This window comes from Myotis yumanensis, unplaced genomic scaffold (genome assembly GCF_028538775.1).
Source record: "Myotis yumanensis isolate MYYU_CA2020_CCGP unplaced genomic scaffold, mMyoYum1.0.hap1 SCAF_19, whole genome shotgun sequence".
Lineage (NCBI taxonomy): Eukaryota > Metazoa > Chordata > Mammalia > Chiroptera > Vespertilionidae > Myotis > Myotis yumanensis.
The window spans coordinates 12,511,525-12,528,700 of NW_027223770.1; the positions used below are offsets into that span (position 1 = coordinate 12,511,525).

Below are 17,176 nucleotides of genomic sequence, written 5' to 3' on the forward strand. Positions count from 1 at the left end.
CATTATTTAGGTATATTTGCTATTTTTTTGTCTTTTATCTCTGGTTTATTGTTTTAGATTAAACGTTTATCTTTTTTTAGAGCTGTTTAAAGTTCACAGCAAAATTGAGGGAGAGAGAGAGATTTTCCACATACCTTTCCCCCGATCCCCCATTATCCACATCCCCTACCAGGACAGTACATTTATTACAATTGGTGAACCTACACTGACACATCTTAAGCATACAAAGTCCATGGTTTACATTATGTTTACTAGTCTCAGTGTTGTACATTCCATGGATTTGGTCAAATGTATAATGACATGTATCCATCATTAGATGGAAGTCCTTTTTTTATACATTCTTTCATTTTTCCCTTTACTCATTTGAAAATTGTCATATGTTTATTCTTTTAGTGGTTGCCCTAGATCAGCGGTTCTCAACCTGTGGGTCACGACCCCTTTGGCAGTCGAACGACCCTTTCACAGGGGTCGCCTAAGACCATCCTGCATATCAGATATTTACATTACGATTTATAACAGTGGCAACATTACAGTTATGAAGTAGTGACGAAAATAATTTTATGGTTGGGTCACAACATGAGGAACTGTATTTAAAGGGCCAGAAGGTTGAGAACCACTGCCCTAGATGGTATTTAGATGTTAAAGCTGTACATGTATACACATTTAGAAGTCTTGTGTCTTTCCCATGATTTGAAACTATCACTGTGTAGTAATTAACCCTTTTTCTGTCTAGTTAATGCTTTGCTTCACAATTTATTTAGTTTGAATTAGTATGGACACACCATCTTTCTTCTGGTTTGTATTTGCTTGGCATATTTTATTCTCATGATTTTACTTTCAGTGTTTGTGTTTTTATATTATAAACGTTTACTTGGATTAAAAAAAATCTAGTCTGGCAAAATAAAAAGAAAGAAAAGTCATTAATTCCATTTCCCCCCACTCATCACAGTAATAAGCATCAATAAGTTTGATAACCCACTGTGTGGTCAAGGCTGTGGGGAACCGATGTTCTGAGACAGCTGGTGGGGTGTAAATTGGATGATTCTCCCTAGAGGACAATTTGGCAATTCTGTCACATGTCTTTTGTTCCAGCAATTCTCGCTGGGTATTGAACTTTTGGGTCTGCCAACCAAATGGGGGAGAAGTGGCATTTTAATTTGTTTTTTCTTTAATTAAGAGTGAGAATGAATATTTTTTCACATGTTTGTTAGAAATTTCTGATTGCTGAATCCCTTGAACCAGCAGTAATACAGATTTTTCTTCAAAGGGATCGAGCTTCAGATTCTCTCAAATCTTGAGGGGGAAGAAATAATTATTATTCAGCAGATGGTGCTGGGCTAACTGAATAGCTACTTGGAAGAAAATCAGTTTAAATTATTACTCACACATCAAAATAAATCCAAAAAATTAATGATTAAATACTTTTTTCTAAAAGTCATACCATTAGAATCTAACAAGTATTTAGAGTAGTCAGTATTTTTTTCTGATCTCTACATGGAGAATGACTATCTTCCTAAAAAAAACAAACATAAAGGAAAAATAGTAGATTTGATCACATGAAAGTTTTAAAACTTAAAATAGATTAGATGGAACAGGTGTGGACAATAGGTATAAAATGTTCTAAACTGAATAAGCTTTAAAGGAGCCCTGTTCTGTCATTTTGAAGGCAGCACAGCATAGTATTTAAGCTGTGTGCTCTGGAGTCAGGCTCCTGAGTTCAAACAAGCTCCACCACCTCAGGTCTTTCACTTTGGGCAAATTATTTAACCTCTATTTCACAATTTCTTCATCTCAAATTAGGGAAAATTGCATTTCCCCCCTCACAGGGTAATTTAGGAAGGTTAAGTAAATTATTAGTTTTTAATGTTAGGCTCATCATTAATATTATTAGTGTATAAAATGCAGAGACAAATCAGTAGATAAATAAGTGAGCAAAAGAAAAGAACATAATCTATAAAAATTACACAAGAAATTTACAGAATCATAATTAAGAAATTTTGAGATTAGGAGCAACAGTTTGGAGGTTAGCATGTGAGAATCTAGTTTGTGCCATGTTGAATTTAAGACACCTGTTAGGCAGTAGAAACAAACTAAATGCCAAATGTTTATTGAATGGTTGAGTAAATTATGATACATCTGCTTAAAGGAATAATGAAAGTCATTAAAAGTTTTTGTGGGGGTCTTTTTTGTAAAAGTTTACAGCATGGGAAAATACTAATTAGCATTATATACTAGGGAAATAATATAGCATTTATTACATATAGTATGATCTCATTTATGTACAAGGAAATGCATACAAAAATTGTACAAAATATATCAAAACATTAGCAGTGGTGAGAGAAAGGAGGGAGAGAGAAACATCAATGTGAGATCAGTTGCCTTCCATATGCACCCCTACTGGGGATCGAACCCACAGCCCAGGTATGTGCCCTGACCAGGGAATGCAACCAGCAACCTTTCGGTGCACAAGACAATGCTCAATGCTCAACCAATTTACCCACTCCGGCTGGGCTGAGCCATTTTCTTTATTTGGCTTTCAGGAAATCACTGGATACACCATCTCAACCTCCATATATGGGCACTTCTCTTCCCATTCTCTAACTGCTGGAGTAAGCCAGACTGTTCTTCAGCCTCTTCTGTTTGCTTCTGTCTCCTGCTTCCTAGGTGGTCAATTGCAATCACTTGACTTTAAATAACTATAAATTAGTGACTCCCATATTCGCATCTCCTGCCCTACTTCTCCTCTGAACTCCAGACTTATATACCTCAAGTAGCATGTTTCATAGGCATCACAAACTTAATATGGCAAATAATACTCTTTATTTTCCCCCCAAATCCGCTCTTTCTGTGGTGTTTTGTGCCATAGTACTAGTAAATGAAACCAGGGGTCTGCAATTACTCTGGAAAACAAACACAACAAAAACAAAACTTGGATGTGAGGGCGATCTGGCTGCGACATCTGTCACCCCATTGGTCGCCAGGGTTGATTCAGCTGATCTGGCTGACTAGGCGGGTGTCCCCCTCCTCCCTCACCGATCCATGTGCGTCCCTCCTGAAGCTGCGCGCTCGGTCGAAGAGGACGACCCCCCCCCCCCCCCCCAGGAGAGGACCGGTCTTCGGTCAAGGGTATACGAGTAGCTGCGCTCCCCTGCTAGAACCTCCAAACGAGCTCTCAAGAAACAAAACTTGCCCTAGCTGGTTTAGCTCAGTGGATAGAGCGTCTGCCTGTGGACTGAAGGGTCCCAGGTTTGATTCCAGTCAAGGGCACATGCCCAGGTTTCGGGCTCAGTCCCCAGTGTGGGGTGTGCATGAGGCAGCCAATCAGTGATTCTCTCTCATCATTGATGCTTCTCTCCCTTCCTTTTCCCTTCCTCTCTGAAATCAATAAATATATATATATTTTTAAAAGAAACAAAATTTGAGTTCTTTTTTAGTCCATCAGCAAATGCTGTTAGCTCCATCTTCAAATTATAACCAGCATCTAATCATGTCTCATCAGACCTACCTCTACCTTATCAAGCATCTTTCATTTCTTGCTTGGATTACTAGGATAGCTTCCTAACTGGTCCTGTGGCTTCTACTCTTGTCTCCATATGATTTATGTATATTTAGAACCCAGGTGGAATTATATTACTTATAGAAACCATTAAATGGCTTTCAATCACACAATATTAAACCTAAGGCCCAGGGTCCCATATCATCTGCCCCAGTTTCCTATTGTGTTCCCTATATCTTAAAAAGAAAAAAACATTAGCAGTGGTTTCCTTTGAATGATGGGGCTGTGGGTGCCAGAGTTGAAAGATCTTGAGTAAGTCATTCACACAGATTAGAGGGTCAGCCATTGGAGGCCTTCTCACGTCCACAGAACCTGTCAACTGACTTCAGCCTGAAGAAGGCCTTCACTGGCTCTCATAAAAGACAAGCCCAGTAGTGTTGAGATTCCCAGACAGTCACTTTGACTGGAACCTGGGCTTTACTTCTTCCAGCATGGCCTTCCTCTTGTGCTATCTTTATTTTTAGTCTCTTTGTTTTGGTGACAGGATAGCCACTAGCAGCTCCCGGCACACACTGACAGGTCTCCTGATAGTTTCAGCTTAGGGCTGGCACTCATTGTCTCTTTGGACCCACCCCAGACTAGTCATTGTGGCCAAGGGAACCCACCCAGGTCACCACTCCCACAGCACAGCCAGGGTGGGTGGGCAAGCCTGGGCGCTCCCCCATGGCAAGAGCAGCTCATGTGGTTAGAGGGAGTCGACACTGGTAAGCAAAACCAACAGACAAAAAAAGATGAGGGATTCTGCATGAAAAAAAAGTTGAGGAGCCCTAACCGGTTTGGCTCAGTGGATAGAGCGTTGGCCTGCGAACTGAAGGGTCCCAGGTTCGATTCCGGTCAAGGGCATGTACCTTGGTTGCGGGCACATCCCAGTAGGGGGTGTGCAGGAGGCAGCTGATTGATGTTTCTCTCTCATCGATGTTTCTAGTTCTCTATCCCTCTCCCTTCCTCTCTGTAAAAAATCAATAAAATACATTTTTTAAAAAAAGTTGAGGAATTCTGTTCTTCCCCACTTTTATTTTTTTAATTTAAAAAATGTAGTTTATGCAATGAGTCTCTCCATTTCTCAGATAACCTACTGTTTGAAAAGCTTCTAGACTTTGTTATTGTCCCTATATATATATATATATATATGTTGTAAATGTGACCATAAGCTGTATCCTTTTTTTATTACCGACAGAGAGTTATATTTATTCATCTGAAGCTTGGGTGAGAGTTCTAGGCTAAAGATAGATCTGGGAGTTATTTTACACATGGCATTTGAAATCATGCAAGAGGTTCAGAGGATAGAAGAATGAGATGTATAAGAAGCTGGATAACATGAACCTTCAGTGGGCACTGGAATAAATGAAATAGGAACTCTTGAAAACTAGAAAGAATGGACAAAGAAAATAACTAGCTCAGTATTTTACAGAAGCAGACGATGGCATTATAAGAAAAAGACATGTTCAGCAGTCTCCATGCAGCAGAGAGGCTTCTAATGAAGGGGTCATTGGTGACCTCATAAGAGCAGTTAAAGCATTAGTGTGAGAAGTTTGAAATGGAAAGTGGAGACAAATTAGTGGTTCAGATGAGGGAGAGCTGGTTGTGATCAGGCCACGTGTCGCAGAGATTTGGCTTTAATTAGGGAGAGGCTCTCCTCTTTCCACAATGAGGATATGTGTGAATTTGGGTGGAGGGACATCCAGGAATGTCACTCCTGGGCATCTCAGTAGCACCCTCAGTGAGATCTGCTGAGGATAATGAGGTCCAGTTGATAGGAAGGTTATGCTTCAAGTGGTAGGAGTTGAGAAGACTCTTAGAATAGAGAAGGGGCAGACCAGGGATTTTCCAGAGCAGTTGGGGGGCCTTCATGAGATTTTAAAAAAGCTTGCAATTTTGTACCATAGGAGTTCTCAATAGCATATTCCTTACACCTCTGAGGTCCCAAATCCCTTCCAGGGTATCTGTGAGGATAAAACTATTTTTATATTATAAGGCATTGTTTACCCTTTTCTCTGCTGCCATCTGCACTCTTGGTTCTTAAGCAGTGGTGAGCAAGACTGCCAGCACCTCAACACAGGACAAGGTGGTGACAGTGCCATGCCCTCACAGCTAAAAACCAATGCCAACTGCAGTCAGAATGTTCTTTTTTTTTTTTTTTTAATATATTTTATTGATTTTTTTACAGAGAGGAAGGGAGAGGGATAGAGAGTCAGAAACATCGATGAGAGAGAGACATCAATCAGCTGCCTCCTGCACACACCCCACTGGGGATGTGCCCGCAACCAAGGTACATGCCCTTGACTGGAATCGAACCTGGGACCGTTGAGTCCTCAGGCCGATGCTTTATCCACTGAGCCAAACCAGCTAGGGCCAGAATGTTCTTGTTGAAGCAATAGAAATACTCTTTATTAAAACCCACCCTTCATATATGTCTTTTTAATGTTTTATGTGGCAAAATGGGAAGTACACATAGAACATGTCTGCCACATATGATTGCCCTGGTTTTCTCACGGAAAAGCACTTGTTTGAATTATGAGCTGACTTAGCTGCTTTTTGAAATTGATCCTCAAAAATTTTGGGGGGTTTTGTAAATTTGTTTGTTTTTCTTAATTCTTACCTGAGGATATTTTTTCACTTCATTTATTTGTTTATTTTTTTTAGAGAGAGTAGAAGGGAGGGAGGGGGGGAGAGAGAGAGAAACATCGATGTGAGAAAGACACATCTATTGGTTGCCTCCTGCACACGCCCTGACCAGGGCTGGAGATCCAACCTGCAACCCAGGTATGTGCCCTTGATAGGTAATAAAACCTATGACCCTTCGGTGCATGGGCCAGCGCTCTAACCACTTAGACACTGGCCAGGATGATCCTCAATAGTTTTTAAGGGCGGGGTTCTGTGGTCAGAAAGTTATGGTAGCACAGTTTGCACAGCTAGGTCATTTTCTTGGTCCCCATTAAGAAACTCAGGTTGAGGATGGAAGTGACAGGTTGCAGCCCTGATCCAGGATCAGTTTTGCTGGGTAGGTGAGATGGACCCAAAGCCATGCGATGGAGAGCCAGTCTGATGACCCACCGTGGGGTCTAGGCCTGGGGTGGGGGCCAGAAGGGTGGGGTTATATTGCTAAGCACCCACTGAAACTAAAGAGAAGGTGTGGGTTCTGAGAGGGCACCAGGGAGAGTCAGAGATCACGGTCAGCCCCGGAGGGACTTCAGTCTCTTAGGAGAAATAAGACCTGTATCCAAGGAAACATACGCACAGGCAGCGTGATTCATGCCATCTGAGTGGTGCCAGCGGATTGCTGTGTGGTGTGGGAGGGGGAGGCCAGGCACTCTAACTGTGAGATCAGCACCTGCCAGCTGCTTCCCATTTCTCTCCTTTTCCCCTTCAGTAGTTGTGATTAATGCAAGAAATATCGCTTGCAGTAAAAGGAGGCTAGAGATCCAGTTATTTTTCAAGTAGCAAAATAAAAAGTTACCTTCCTTTGAAATTGTTACCTGGAAGATTAAGGGCCTAGAATTTTTTTAACTTGAAGGAACTAAGAGATCTGTTTTAGAAATGCTTAAACTACCAGGTGCCTTTAAGTGGGAACGTACCCCACCCCTCAACTATTTAGAAATATTACTTTAGAATGAGACTGTTGCTAGGCTGACCTGGACTTTTTCTGACACCAGTGGTGTCTAATTGGGCAAAAGGACAAATGACTTCTAATCTCAGCCAAGTTCTTGGGGAAATGTCTGTGAGCTCTTCTGAGGGAGGAGTGATTGGGAGTAGGTAAGATAGATTTTATTACCTGTGTTATAGGTAAGACTCTAAAACTTACTCGGCAAAGGTTGTGACATCTGTCTGGTATTCCATGGGACTCAGATGTGAGCAGGAGGTGCCTCAGTTCTTGACCATCATGCTGCACTGTCCTGACCTTTGAGTGAGCCTCCTCTGAAACCAAGCCAGATGTAGGCCCCGTGAGACCCCATGTCACAGCTGCAGAAATGACAGCTCTTCTGCTGCCCAGACTGCTTCAGTCAAAGCCTAACATGTCTAGATTCCCAAGAGCCTCCTCTGCTCTGAAAAGTCTCCTAACCTGTAGAGCAAAATGTCATTGTTCCCTAATATCCTAAGGTAAACTCGTGTGTGTTAAAACGATTGATAGAGGCAAAAATTCATTACATGTGCTTTAAAAAACCTTTTACAGTTACCCTTATGGACATGAGAAAAATTCTTTGCTATGTGGGATTTCTCATTATGCCCAACTTGTGGTTTACCACATTTATTTTCTCTTAATTGTCTTGAAGATCAAGATGGGTGACATGCAACTAGGGGAGTCACTAGTTGGCATTAGATGAGCATGCAAAGAGCATGCGCGCACACTGACAAACGCACGCCCTTATAGTGACCTCAGGCAGTTAGGTGCCTCTTCAGCCCTCCACCTGCTCTCTGGTGTTTGACTTCCTAGCACATAAGCAGTCACTTCAGAAGGTGCATTGGCCTGTTGCTCTCAAGGATTAAATGAATGAGTAAAATTATTTTCCTCTACCATTCTACACTTAGAGCTTAATGGCATGTGGCTGAGGTTGATAGCCTAATCAATTATCACTGCTTCATTAAGTAGATGCCACTGTGGGTTTTTTGTTTGTTTAAGTGTCACTATATTCTCTAGGACTTAGGAGAGGCTTGGATAGCTTTTCGGCTCCCCTTAGGATTTAAAGAAAGGACCTGTCGCTTAAATTGAAAACCGCTGGTTTGAGCGTCATTAAAGAGACAATTTTAAAAGAAGCCTCGTACCGCCCAGCTGGTGTCGCTCACTTGGTAGAAGCATTGTCCAGTACACCAAGGGGTGATGGGTTTGATTCCCGGTAAGGGCACATACCCAAGGTTTTTGTTCTATCCCCAGTTGGGGATGTGTATGGGAGGCAACTGATTAGTGTATATCTCTCACATCTCATATCTATGTCTATCTGTCTCTCCCTTCCTCTCTCTAAAAAATTTTTTTTTAATTTTAGATCTTTCAAAAAAGAAGCCTCCCCTTTGCTACCTCTTTATCAGAACAATAATGTATTTTCTGACATTTATTGTTTCTCATTGACATCTATTTCTGATACTAAATCCAGGAAGTGTTCTGTCACACTTCCCTTAACCCTTGTCCCAGCTGGAGTTAGCCATGCCCTTTGGCTATCCTCGTGATTTGAGATGTTTCCTGGATACTAGGTATGGAGGAGTCCATCAGGATAAACTGTCCATCAACCCCCTCTCCCCCATCTCATTCCTGTTGATTCTACACTTGCTTCCTACTGTTAACGTGAAAGAAATGTTCAGCTGCTAACTATGGTCAGATTGAGAGGATACTTTTAGTTTGGGGCCTTGGAGAAAGATGCCAAGCTGCAGAATAGACCAGGCACCTTTGCTTCACACATGAACATTGGCCAGGACCTGGAAGAAGGGGACTGAAACCACATAGGAGGACAAGTGACCATTTTCTTCTGTTACCTTAGAGGTCTCTCCTGCATGTTGAAAGATAAATTGACCATTGCAGAAATCACTTTGGAGTTGACTTAAGAGAAGTACATACATAAAACTGTTGCTTTTGACATCTACAAAGCAGAGTAGTGATTCAGGAAAAGTCCAGGTGTGGCAGGCAGACTTGGGTTTGAATTGTCGTCTTCTACTTTCAGCCTTTGGCTGAGCGTCACCTTTCTAAGTCTGGGTCAGCAAGTGTCGGATGGTCACAGTCTCAAGAAGCTCGGAGACATCATAGGCACCCAGTGTACTGACTCTTCTCCCCAGGGCGATGCTTAGCTATTTGTTTTTGAGTCCCTTTACTTAAACAGGAAATGGAAGGTATTTCAGTGATTATTCCTTTGGTTTCTCACCACTGCAAAACTTTCTCTTTGTAGCTCTGGATTTACTGGACAAAATGTTGACCTTCAACCCTCACAAGAGGATTGAAGTAGAACAGGCGCTAGCCCACCCGTATCTGGAGCAGTATTATGACCCAAGTGATGAGGTAAGAGCCTGTGCTCCTTGCTGCTTCTGCAGGGATATATGTGAGCCAGCAGCAGGCCCAGCCAGGAGGGGCCCAGATGGCCTTTGTAGATTGTTCTGAGAGATACTTGGTGCTGTACCTGGTCCTCCCGCTATGCCTACCTCCTCCGCCTGGAGGCCTAATTCTGTCAGCACAGCTTGAAACCCTTCTTCAGACCCTTTTATCTTAGAAAACTTCTAGCAGGGGTGAGGCTGGGAAATAATTGGATAAGGGGAGCACAGATAAGGAAGGGTTCCAAGAGTGGAGACCATTGTCATGGTCTATGGCAGGTAGAGACGCCTGAACCAAAGTGCCTGTCCTGAGGATAGAGAGGAGGTTGCCTGCTTGGGGATTGGTGTCATGTAGATTAAGGGGGCAGGGAGGTCAGCCTGGACAGTTCCCCTGTAGCTTGGTGACTTCAGGTATGGTGTACCTCCCTGAAGATGGGAACACAAGAGCCTATTGTGGTAAGAGATGATGAGTCCACAGGTCAGTGTTGGCAGGTCTCCAAGCATTCTGGAGATCCAACTAAAGATAGCAGAGAAAAATGCAATATGAACCAACGTTGGGATCTTTCTAGTTGAGGCTCATATGTGTAGAAAGCAAGCCTTCACACTCCTATTTTTGAAAGAGGGTGAGCCAAGGAGGGTGTATTAAAATTAAAGGGGAAAATAGAAGAGGAGAGGAAAAGCTATAACAGCTAAAAGCTGATAAATGAAAGAAATCAAGAGGAAGTATTTATTAAGCAGCTTCCCCTTCCATCTTTATCCCCTCCTCCAGAAACAAGACATCTTGCAAAGATACCTCCAGTATAGTAAACAACAAGGAACTAGGTGAGGGAGCGTACCTTATGGAGCCCTCAGTACCCCTGTGAACTAGAGATTTCCACAGCCCCTGTGTCCTCATCTCAAACTGGTTGCCACCCATACCCAGCAGGGGGTTGGGAGGATTCGGACGGCGTAGGTAGGACACCCAGTGTGGTCTCACACAGAGCCGTCCTTCAGGGCGGGCTAGCTACGTGTTGCCTTCTCTCATGGACACACATTCTTTCCCCCCTTTCAAGAGGCCAAAGCTTTAGTGTAGACTTTGGGGCCCATACTTGCTTTCTGTGAGGTCTGGTGGGAGGAATATGTGACTAGGCATCCAATGATTGACAACTGGTATCATCATTAGATTAGTTCTATAACATAGTGTTAGTTGGGGGTACTTAAAAATCAAAATGTAAATAATATTAATTGACTAATTTGGGGGTTTTTTGTCATTGATAATGTATGGAGTTGTTTTTTTACATATAGTTTTCATCTATACTGAAATAGCTGTCTAGTTAAAGAGAGTGATAAAAGAAAATTTGCAGGAAAAATACAAGAAAGATCACTTTGTAGTCTTTTTACAGTATTATTATTAAAGCTTTGGAGTCTTTCCCGCCCAGCTTACATTTCGGTATCTAAATTTTAAAAATAAAATAGGGTTCATTCTGTTTAACATAAACGTGGGTATTTTCCCATGATACAGTAAAACCTCGACATAAAGGATTAATTTGGGAGAGGGTATGTCAGTTAAAACCGAAAGTCCGTTATGTAATAAAGTAGGTTTTCCGAATGCATATGTTAAAAAATTGACAAAATAGTTTACCTGTTTTTACTTATAGACACATTTGTGTAATTAAAATTAAGTATGTATGAAAAGTTTCATTTCACAGAAAAGTTTTCTATGTCTATTACAGTAATTTTAAATTTATACTAACTCGGTCTAGTAAATGCGTGCATTCACCAGTCACCGAGAGTAAACAGAGGCCCACGGCTGGAGTCTGGCTGAGCACACTGTGGGACATTGGCAGACAGGCGTTGAAACTGCTGCAAAGTCACCCCACTCGACAGCAGAACCAATTACCCTGTGAGATGCAGTGTGATCACATGCTAGTCATTCGCTGAGCATTGTTTATGACCGATGACTCTCCGATTTAAATATGTAGACTATAGATATGTAATGTTTATTTACATGGGTGATATTGCAGTGTTTTTTTCCAACATATGGCCTATTTGCTAAAATTTGTTAAAAATAACTGAGTTAATAAAAAAATAACCTATTAATTTAATTATGAGTAAACATTGGTTAAAAGCATTTTAAAATTAACAGGGCATTAATTTTCACATATGATATACAGACCGGAAACTTTTCCCGTTAAATCCAAAGTTCATTATATCGAGGTCTGAAAAATCGAGGGTTTACTGTACTAATCTTTCTTGCATCTTCATTTTATATATATTTTAATTGATTTCAGAGAGGAAGGGAGAGGGAGAGAGAGAGATAGAAACATCAATGATGTTTGAGAATCATTGATCGGCTGCCTCTTGCAAGCCCCCTACTGAGGATCGAGCCCACAACCTGGGCATGTGCCCTTGCCCAGAATCGAACCCGGGACCTTTCAGTCCGCAGGCCAATGCTCTATCCACTGAGCCAAACCGGCTAGGGCTGTAGCTTCATTTTTAACACTCCAAAATATTTCTTCATATAAGATATTATCATGTATTTAATCAAATGCATCTATTTGAATATTTTGGATTTTGATTGTATAAACATACCATCACCCCTACAAGTTTCTGTGATTCTTAACTTTCAGTGCCTTAAAACATTTGAAAGTTATTCTGGGATAAGTTCAGATGGATACTCGTAATGAATTCAATTGCTCCCTGTTCGTTTATTAAGTGCTCACAGGAAGTACACTTTGAGGCATGTGGGGCACAAGTACATAGATACTTACCATAGCTACCACAGCTCTTGGTCGTTAGTAGATGTCAGTCTTGTATACGTTTCAGAGACTCCTAACCATAACAATTGTTGTCTACTAAATATTTTGTTTTCTCTTAAAGCCCATTGCTGAAGCACCATTCAAGTTTGACATGGAATTGGATGACTTGCCTAAGGAGAAGCTCAAAGAACTCATTTTTGAAGAGACCGCTAGATTCCAGCCTGGATATAGATCTTAAATTTGTCAGGTACCTGGAGCTTTGACCGTACAATAAGACCTAGAGGGGGAAAGAGAATATAAATTAAAAGTTACCGAAAAGAAAGTGGGATCTCTGTAGACCTGCATGGAAGCTTCATGAGTTTAGATTATAAGATATGGTGGACAATACAGTGATATTGGTAGATTTTTAAAAAGCAAGTGCTCAAAAAAAGGAAATGCAAATCATGATTTTAGAGACTGTATGGAAGAGGGAGAATAGGGCTTGTATTAGAACCCTATAGCAGTGAATGGTGAAATAAAGAATTGCAACCAAGGGTTAAAGCATTTGCTGTGGAAATGCTTCGGACAGACTGGCATGGAGGGGCTGGAGGTGTCCTTTGGCGAGCAGCAGTGTCATGTACAGTGTGCACACAAGTGGCCCAAGGGGTGCTGTGCTTGTATTAGAATAGGAAGCCACCTGGTGGCAGTATGGAAGAGCAGATTCTGCAAGTTGTAGACATTTGGGGGTTTCTTTTTTTTTTTTTTTTTTTTTAATATATTTTATTGATTTTTTACAGAGAGGAAGGGACAGGGATAGAGAGTTAGAAACATCGATGAGAGAGAAACATCGATCAGCTGCCTCCTGCACATCTCCCACTGGGGATGTGCCCGCAACCCAGGTACATGCCCTTGACCTAAATCGAACCTGGGACCCTTCAGTCTGCAGGCCGACGCTCTATCCACTGAGCCAAACCGGTTTCGGCCATTTGGGGGTTTCTTACCTAGATCTGTATTTCATTCTCTCGTGCCTTTTTATTTTCATACTAGAGGCCCAATGCTCGAAGTTTGAGCAAAAGTAGGCCTTCCTTCCCCCAGCTGCCTGCACCTGCTTCCCTCTGTGGCACCTGGGACCTGGGCTTCCCTCGCAACCCCGGCTTTGTCCGGAAGGACGTCTGGTCTAATTAGCATATTATGCTTTTATTATTATAGATTATTATAGATGTTGAGGTCTGAGGACAATGGCTCAGCCGAGGATTTCAGTGGCAGTGTTTTCACTTCTCCCAAGGAAGGTACAAAACTAAGAGAAACCTAGAGGTGAAATTAATTCATTACATACAGTGGCTGCTTTAAGCAGTGTTTCTCAGAAGTGTGGTCTATGTCCGTCCTCCCCCCCGCCCCCCCCCTCAGCAATCTGTGTTTTAACATGTCCTTCAGAGGATTCTGACACTCACAGTTGAGAAACATTAGCCTGTAAGTGGTTAGAGTAGATTTGACCATTTGTGATTCTTAACTTTCAGTGCCTTAAAACATTTGAAAATTATTCTGGTTAAGTTCAGATGCATACTCGTAATGAATTCAGTTGCTCCCTGTTTGTTTATTAAGTGCTCATAGGAAATGCACTTTGAGAAATATAATTTCTCCAAGTGGAATAGAGAATGGGGATAATGGAGGGGGAAATGTGCTCCTTGTACTTTTGGAGGTGACCCATTGCAAACATCTGGAGAGCCAAGTGAACCCTGTCATGTACAGAAAATGAGTGAAAGCTGTCAGCAAGTTGCCACCAGCTGCCTTTCAGGGTGCTCTCAGAGGTCAGCTCCCCTCGACCTGGATGATGAAACCCACCCCTGCCTGTGGGAACTAGGCCACAGTTCCCTACTCTCCAGAATCGGGCCACCATCCTCTTCCAACCAGCACTTTGTTTTGCTGTTCTTCTGCACCACGGTCAGAGCATTAGTAACAACACACGTCCTGCTGCCTATGTAGTTGATTTTGTCCTACCTGATCATCCAGAGAGAAGGAGACTTACTGAGAAGAGGGGGAGGGGGAAGAGTTTTTTGCTTCGTATTACTTTACAAAGACCCTCAGACTCTGGTTTTGATCATTATCGTGATGGGTTAATAAAAGGCATCTTGAGTCTACTGAAGCCAGCCAGCTAGCCTGTGGGCAAGTGTGTGTGTGTCCGTGTGTCCCGCACAAGTGTATGGAGACATCTGAAGAGAGGTGCCTTTGAAGACAGCCCCGCCCTTCAAAGCTGCCTGTTTCACATGCCCAAGTGTTCCAAGTGAAATGACCTTTTTGCAGGTTCTTTTTCCTTTTTCACTTTTTGGTTTTCATGATGTTGGTAATGTTTTAATATGGTTCATTCTTTTCATTTTAACACTTTTCTAATGCTACTGCTGATGTTTTAATGTGATTCTTTTTAATCCTTACCTGAAGAGGTATTTTTTTCATTGATTTTTAGAGAGAGTGGGAGGGATGAAGGGGTGGAGGAAGGGGGAGAGAGAAACATCAATGTGAGAGAGACACATCAATTGGTTGCCTCCCAAATGTGCCCAGACTGGGGCCGAAGATCAAACCTGCCACCAAGGTACATGCCCTTGACCGGGAATTGACCCTGAAACCCTTCTATGTTTGGGCTGATGCTCTCACTACTGAGCCTCCCCAGCCAGGGCCTCTTTAACTCGGGTTTGTTTGTTTGTTTTTCGATAGGACGAGGGATCAGAGGACTGGATGTGCTCAGACATCGGTGTTCTTCCCAGTTCTTGACCCTGGTCCTGTCTTCAGCCCGTCTCGGCTTATCCACCTTGACTCCTTTGAGCCATTCGGAGGAGCGGTTTCTGGTAGTTGTGGCTTTTATGCTTTCAAAGAATTCCTTCAGTCCAGAGAACTGTTCCTGGCACCCCTGTGTGTGTCACCCACCGGTGACCTGTGGCAGTATGTACTTTCAGTGCACCTACTGCTTACCGTTGCTTTAGTCACTAATCACTTTCTGGTTTGAAAGATGCAGTGGTTCCTCCCTCTCCTGAATCCTTTCTTACACGACGCCCTGCTGACCCATGCAGTCACACCAGAGACAGTTTTTTCCAGGTTGGCTCTCGTCACTGGCGTCTCACTTTATGATAGGGAAGGCTACGACCTAGGGCACTTTAAGTCAGTGACAGCCCCTTATTTGCACTTCACCTTTTCACCGTAATTGTTTCCCCAGAGCAGGAACTCGTGGAAACACCTGGGATGACGTTGCCGCCTGCAGCAAGTGCTCCTATCCCGGGAATCTTTGGGGGCCCTTGTCAGCATCTTTTCTCATATCATGTTAGTCACTAACATTTAAGGTATGTGCTATTTGCCCAGCTTTTAGAAAACTCAGTACATTTTTCTCAATAAAAGAATAATGTACTGCACTCAGCAATTTCACTCTGTAGATTTACTGTGGTTACTTGTACAATTGATAGAGGTATAACACTTGCCAAAATGTGTTATATGCAGAACAGAGTGTTGGCAAGACTTATGCAAAAACCTTTAAAGTGGCAGCTTCACTCTGGATTTAGTGAGAGATGTACAAAGGTCACAGCAGGGTGCTGAGGAAAGTACCTGGAGAAGTAGCCAGTAGGCTGCCTGATGTCACTGGGGCCACCCCAGGTACGCATACCCCAAGCTACTTCACATGGTGTGCCACATTCGATGCCTGAGGATTTAGCAGAGGGTAAACACTGCGTCTTTAAATGAGAAAGTGTACAGTTCTTTCCTCCTACAGCATGTCAGCATTTCAAGTTCATTTTCAGCCTACAATATAACAGTTTGTAATAGAGCCTTCATGCGCTCATGACATGAAGCACTGTTCTGTCTCAAGTACCAAGTACTCTCAACTGTTTCTGATAATGCCGAGCTAAGACCATCAGAAAAAGCTAGCACTAAGTCACGTTTGGAGCGCAATCCCATGTTTTCCTGATCTCTTTAAGTATTTGTTCCTGCCACTGTACACTGTGGCATTGACCCGGTGTTCTATCCCCGTGCGGTGCCTCCTCTTGACTCCCCCACTGCTCTCTGTGGTGAGATATTTGCCTTGTTCAATAATTACTGTACCCTCGCATGACTGTTACAGCTTTCTGTGCAGAGATGACTGTCCAAGTGCCACATGCCTATGATTGAAATGAAAAATCTATTGTTACCTCTGAGTTGTGTTCCACGGAAAATGCTATTCAGCAGATCACTTAGGAATAATTCTATTTTTAGCTTTTCATTTCTCAGCTGTCCTTTATTTCTTGTTTGATTTTTGACAGCAATGGAAAATGGGTTTTATGAAGATTGCCTGCTAATATGAAAAGAAATGCACTTGTAATTCATGGAAATAAATGTACATCTTCTATCTTCATATTCATGTTAAGATTCAGTGTTGATTTCCTCTGGATCAGCATGTCCGAAGGGACAGTCAGGTTCAGTCTGTGCTTAGAACAGAAATGCTTCCAGCCTCACCTTCCCACTGGGCACTGCCCAACACTTTGGTTTACATGAAATGACTTAGAAAGCATTTTTTTCCTATTTTTCCTACTTGCACAGCAGAGAAATACATTCTGACCTGTTTCTTTATTCAAATCATAGGTCTAAAATATCTCAAAACTCTGATGAAGAAGCCCAAAGGTCTCAGACTGGATTCTCTGGTTCTTTCTAAGGAGGGCTTGCCTGTGTGCCCCAGAGCTGCTGCTAGGCACAGCTGAGTACTGGGAAGGGCTGCTCAGCATCCCTCGCCCTCCCCCGCACCCCCCACCCGGCCCAGAGTCCTGAGGCTCATACCTCATGGGCTAAAGAAGGATGGCTGACTCATCCTCAGTCATTCCTGCCCTAAAATACATGATCTTCAGCTCCACGCTCAGAGCTACATGTCAAGGTCCACACAACA

At 42.5% G+C, this 17,176-nt stretch overlaps 1 protein-coding gene across 1 annotated transcript in view; it reads left to right on the top strand.

Annotated features, from left to right (window-relative positions):
• Positions 1 to 16,651, top strand: part of MAPK1 (mitogen-activated protein kinase 1) — a 79,375-nt gene extending 62,724 nt beyond the window's left edge. The window contains exons 7-9 of the mRNA XM_070399959.1: positions 9,427 to 9,536; positions 12,425 to 12,550; positions 14,992 to 16,651. Coding sequence (XP_070256060.1) covers positions 9,427 to 9,536; positions 12,425 to 12,541 — 227 coding nt within the window. The 3' untranslated portion in view covers positions 12,542 to 12,550; positions 14,992 to 16,651. The remainder of the gene's footprint in view (positions 1 to 9,426; positions 9,537 to 12,424; positions 12,551 to 14,991) is intronic.
• Positions 16,652 to 17,176: the final 525 nt, after the last annotated feature.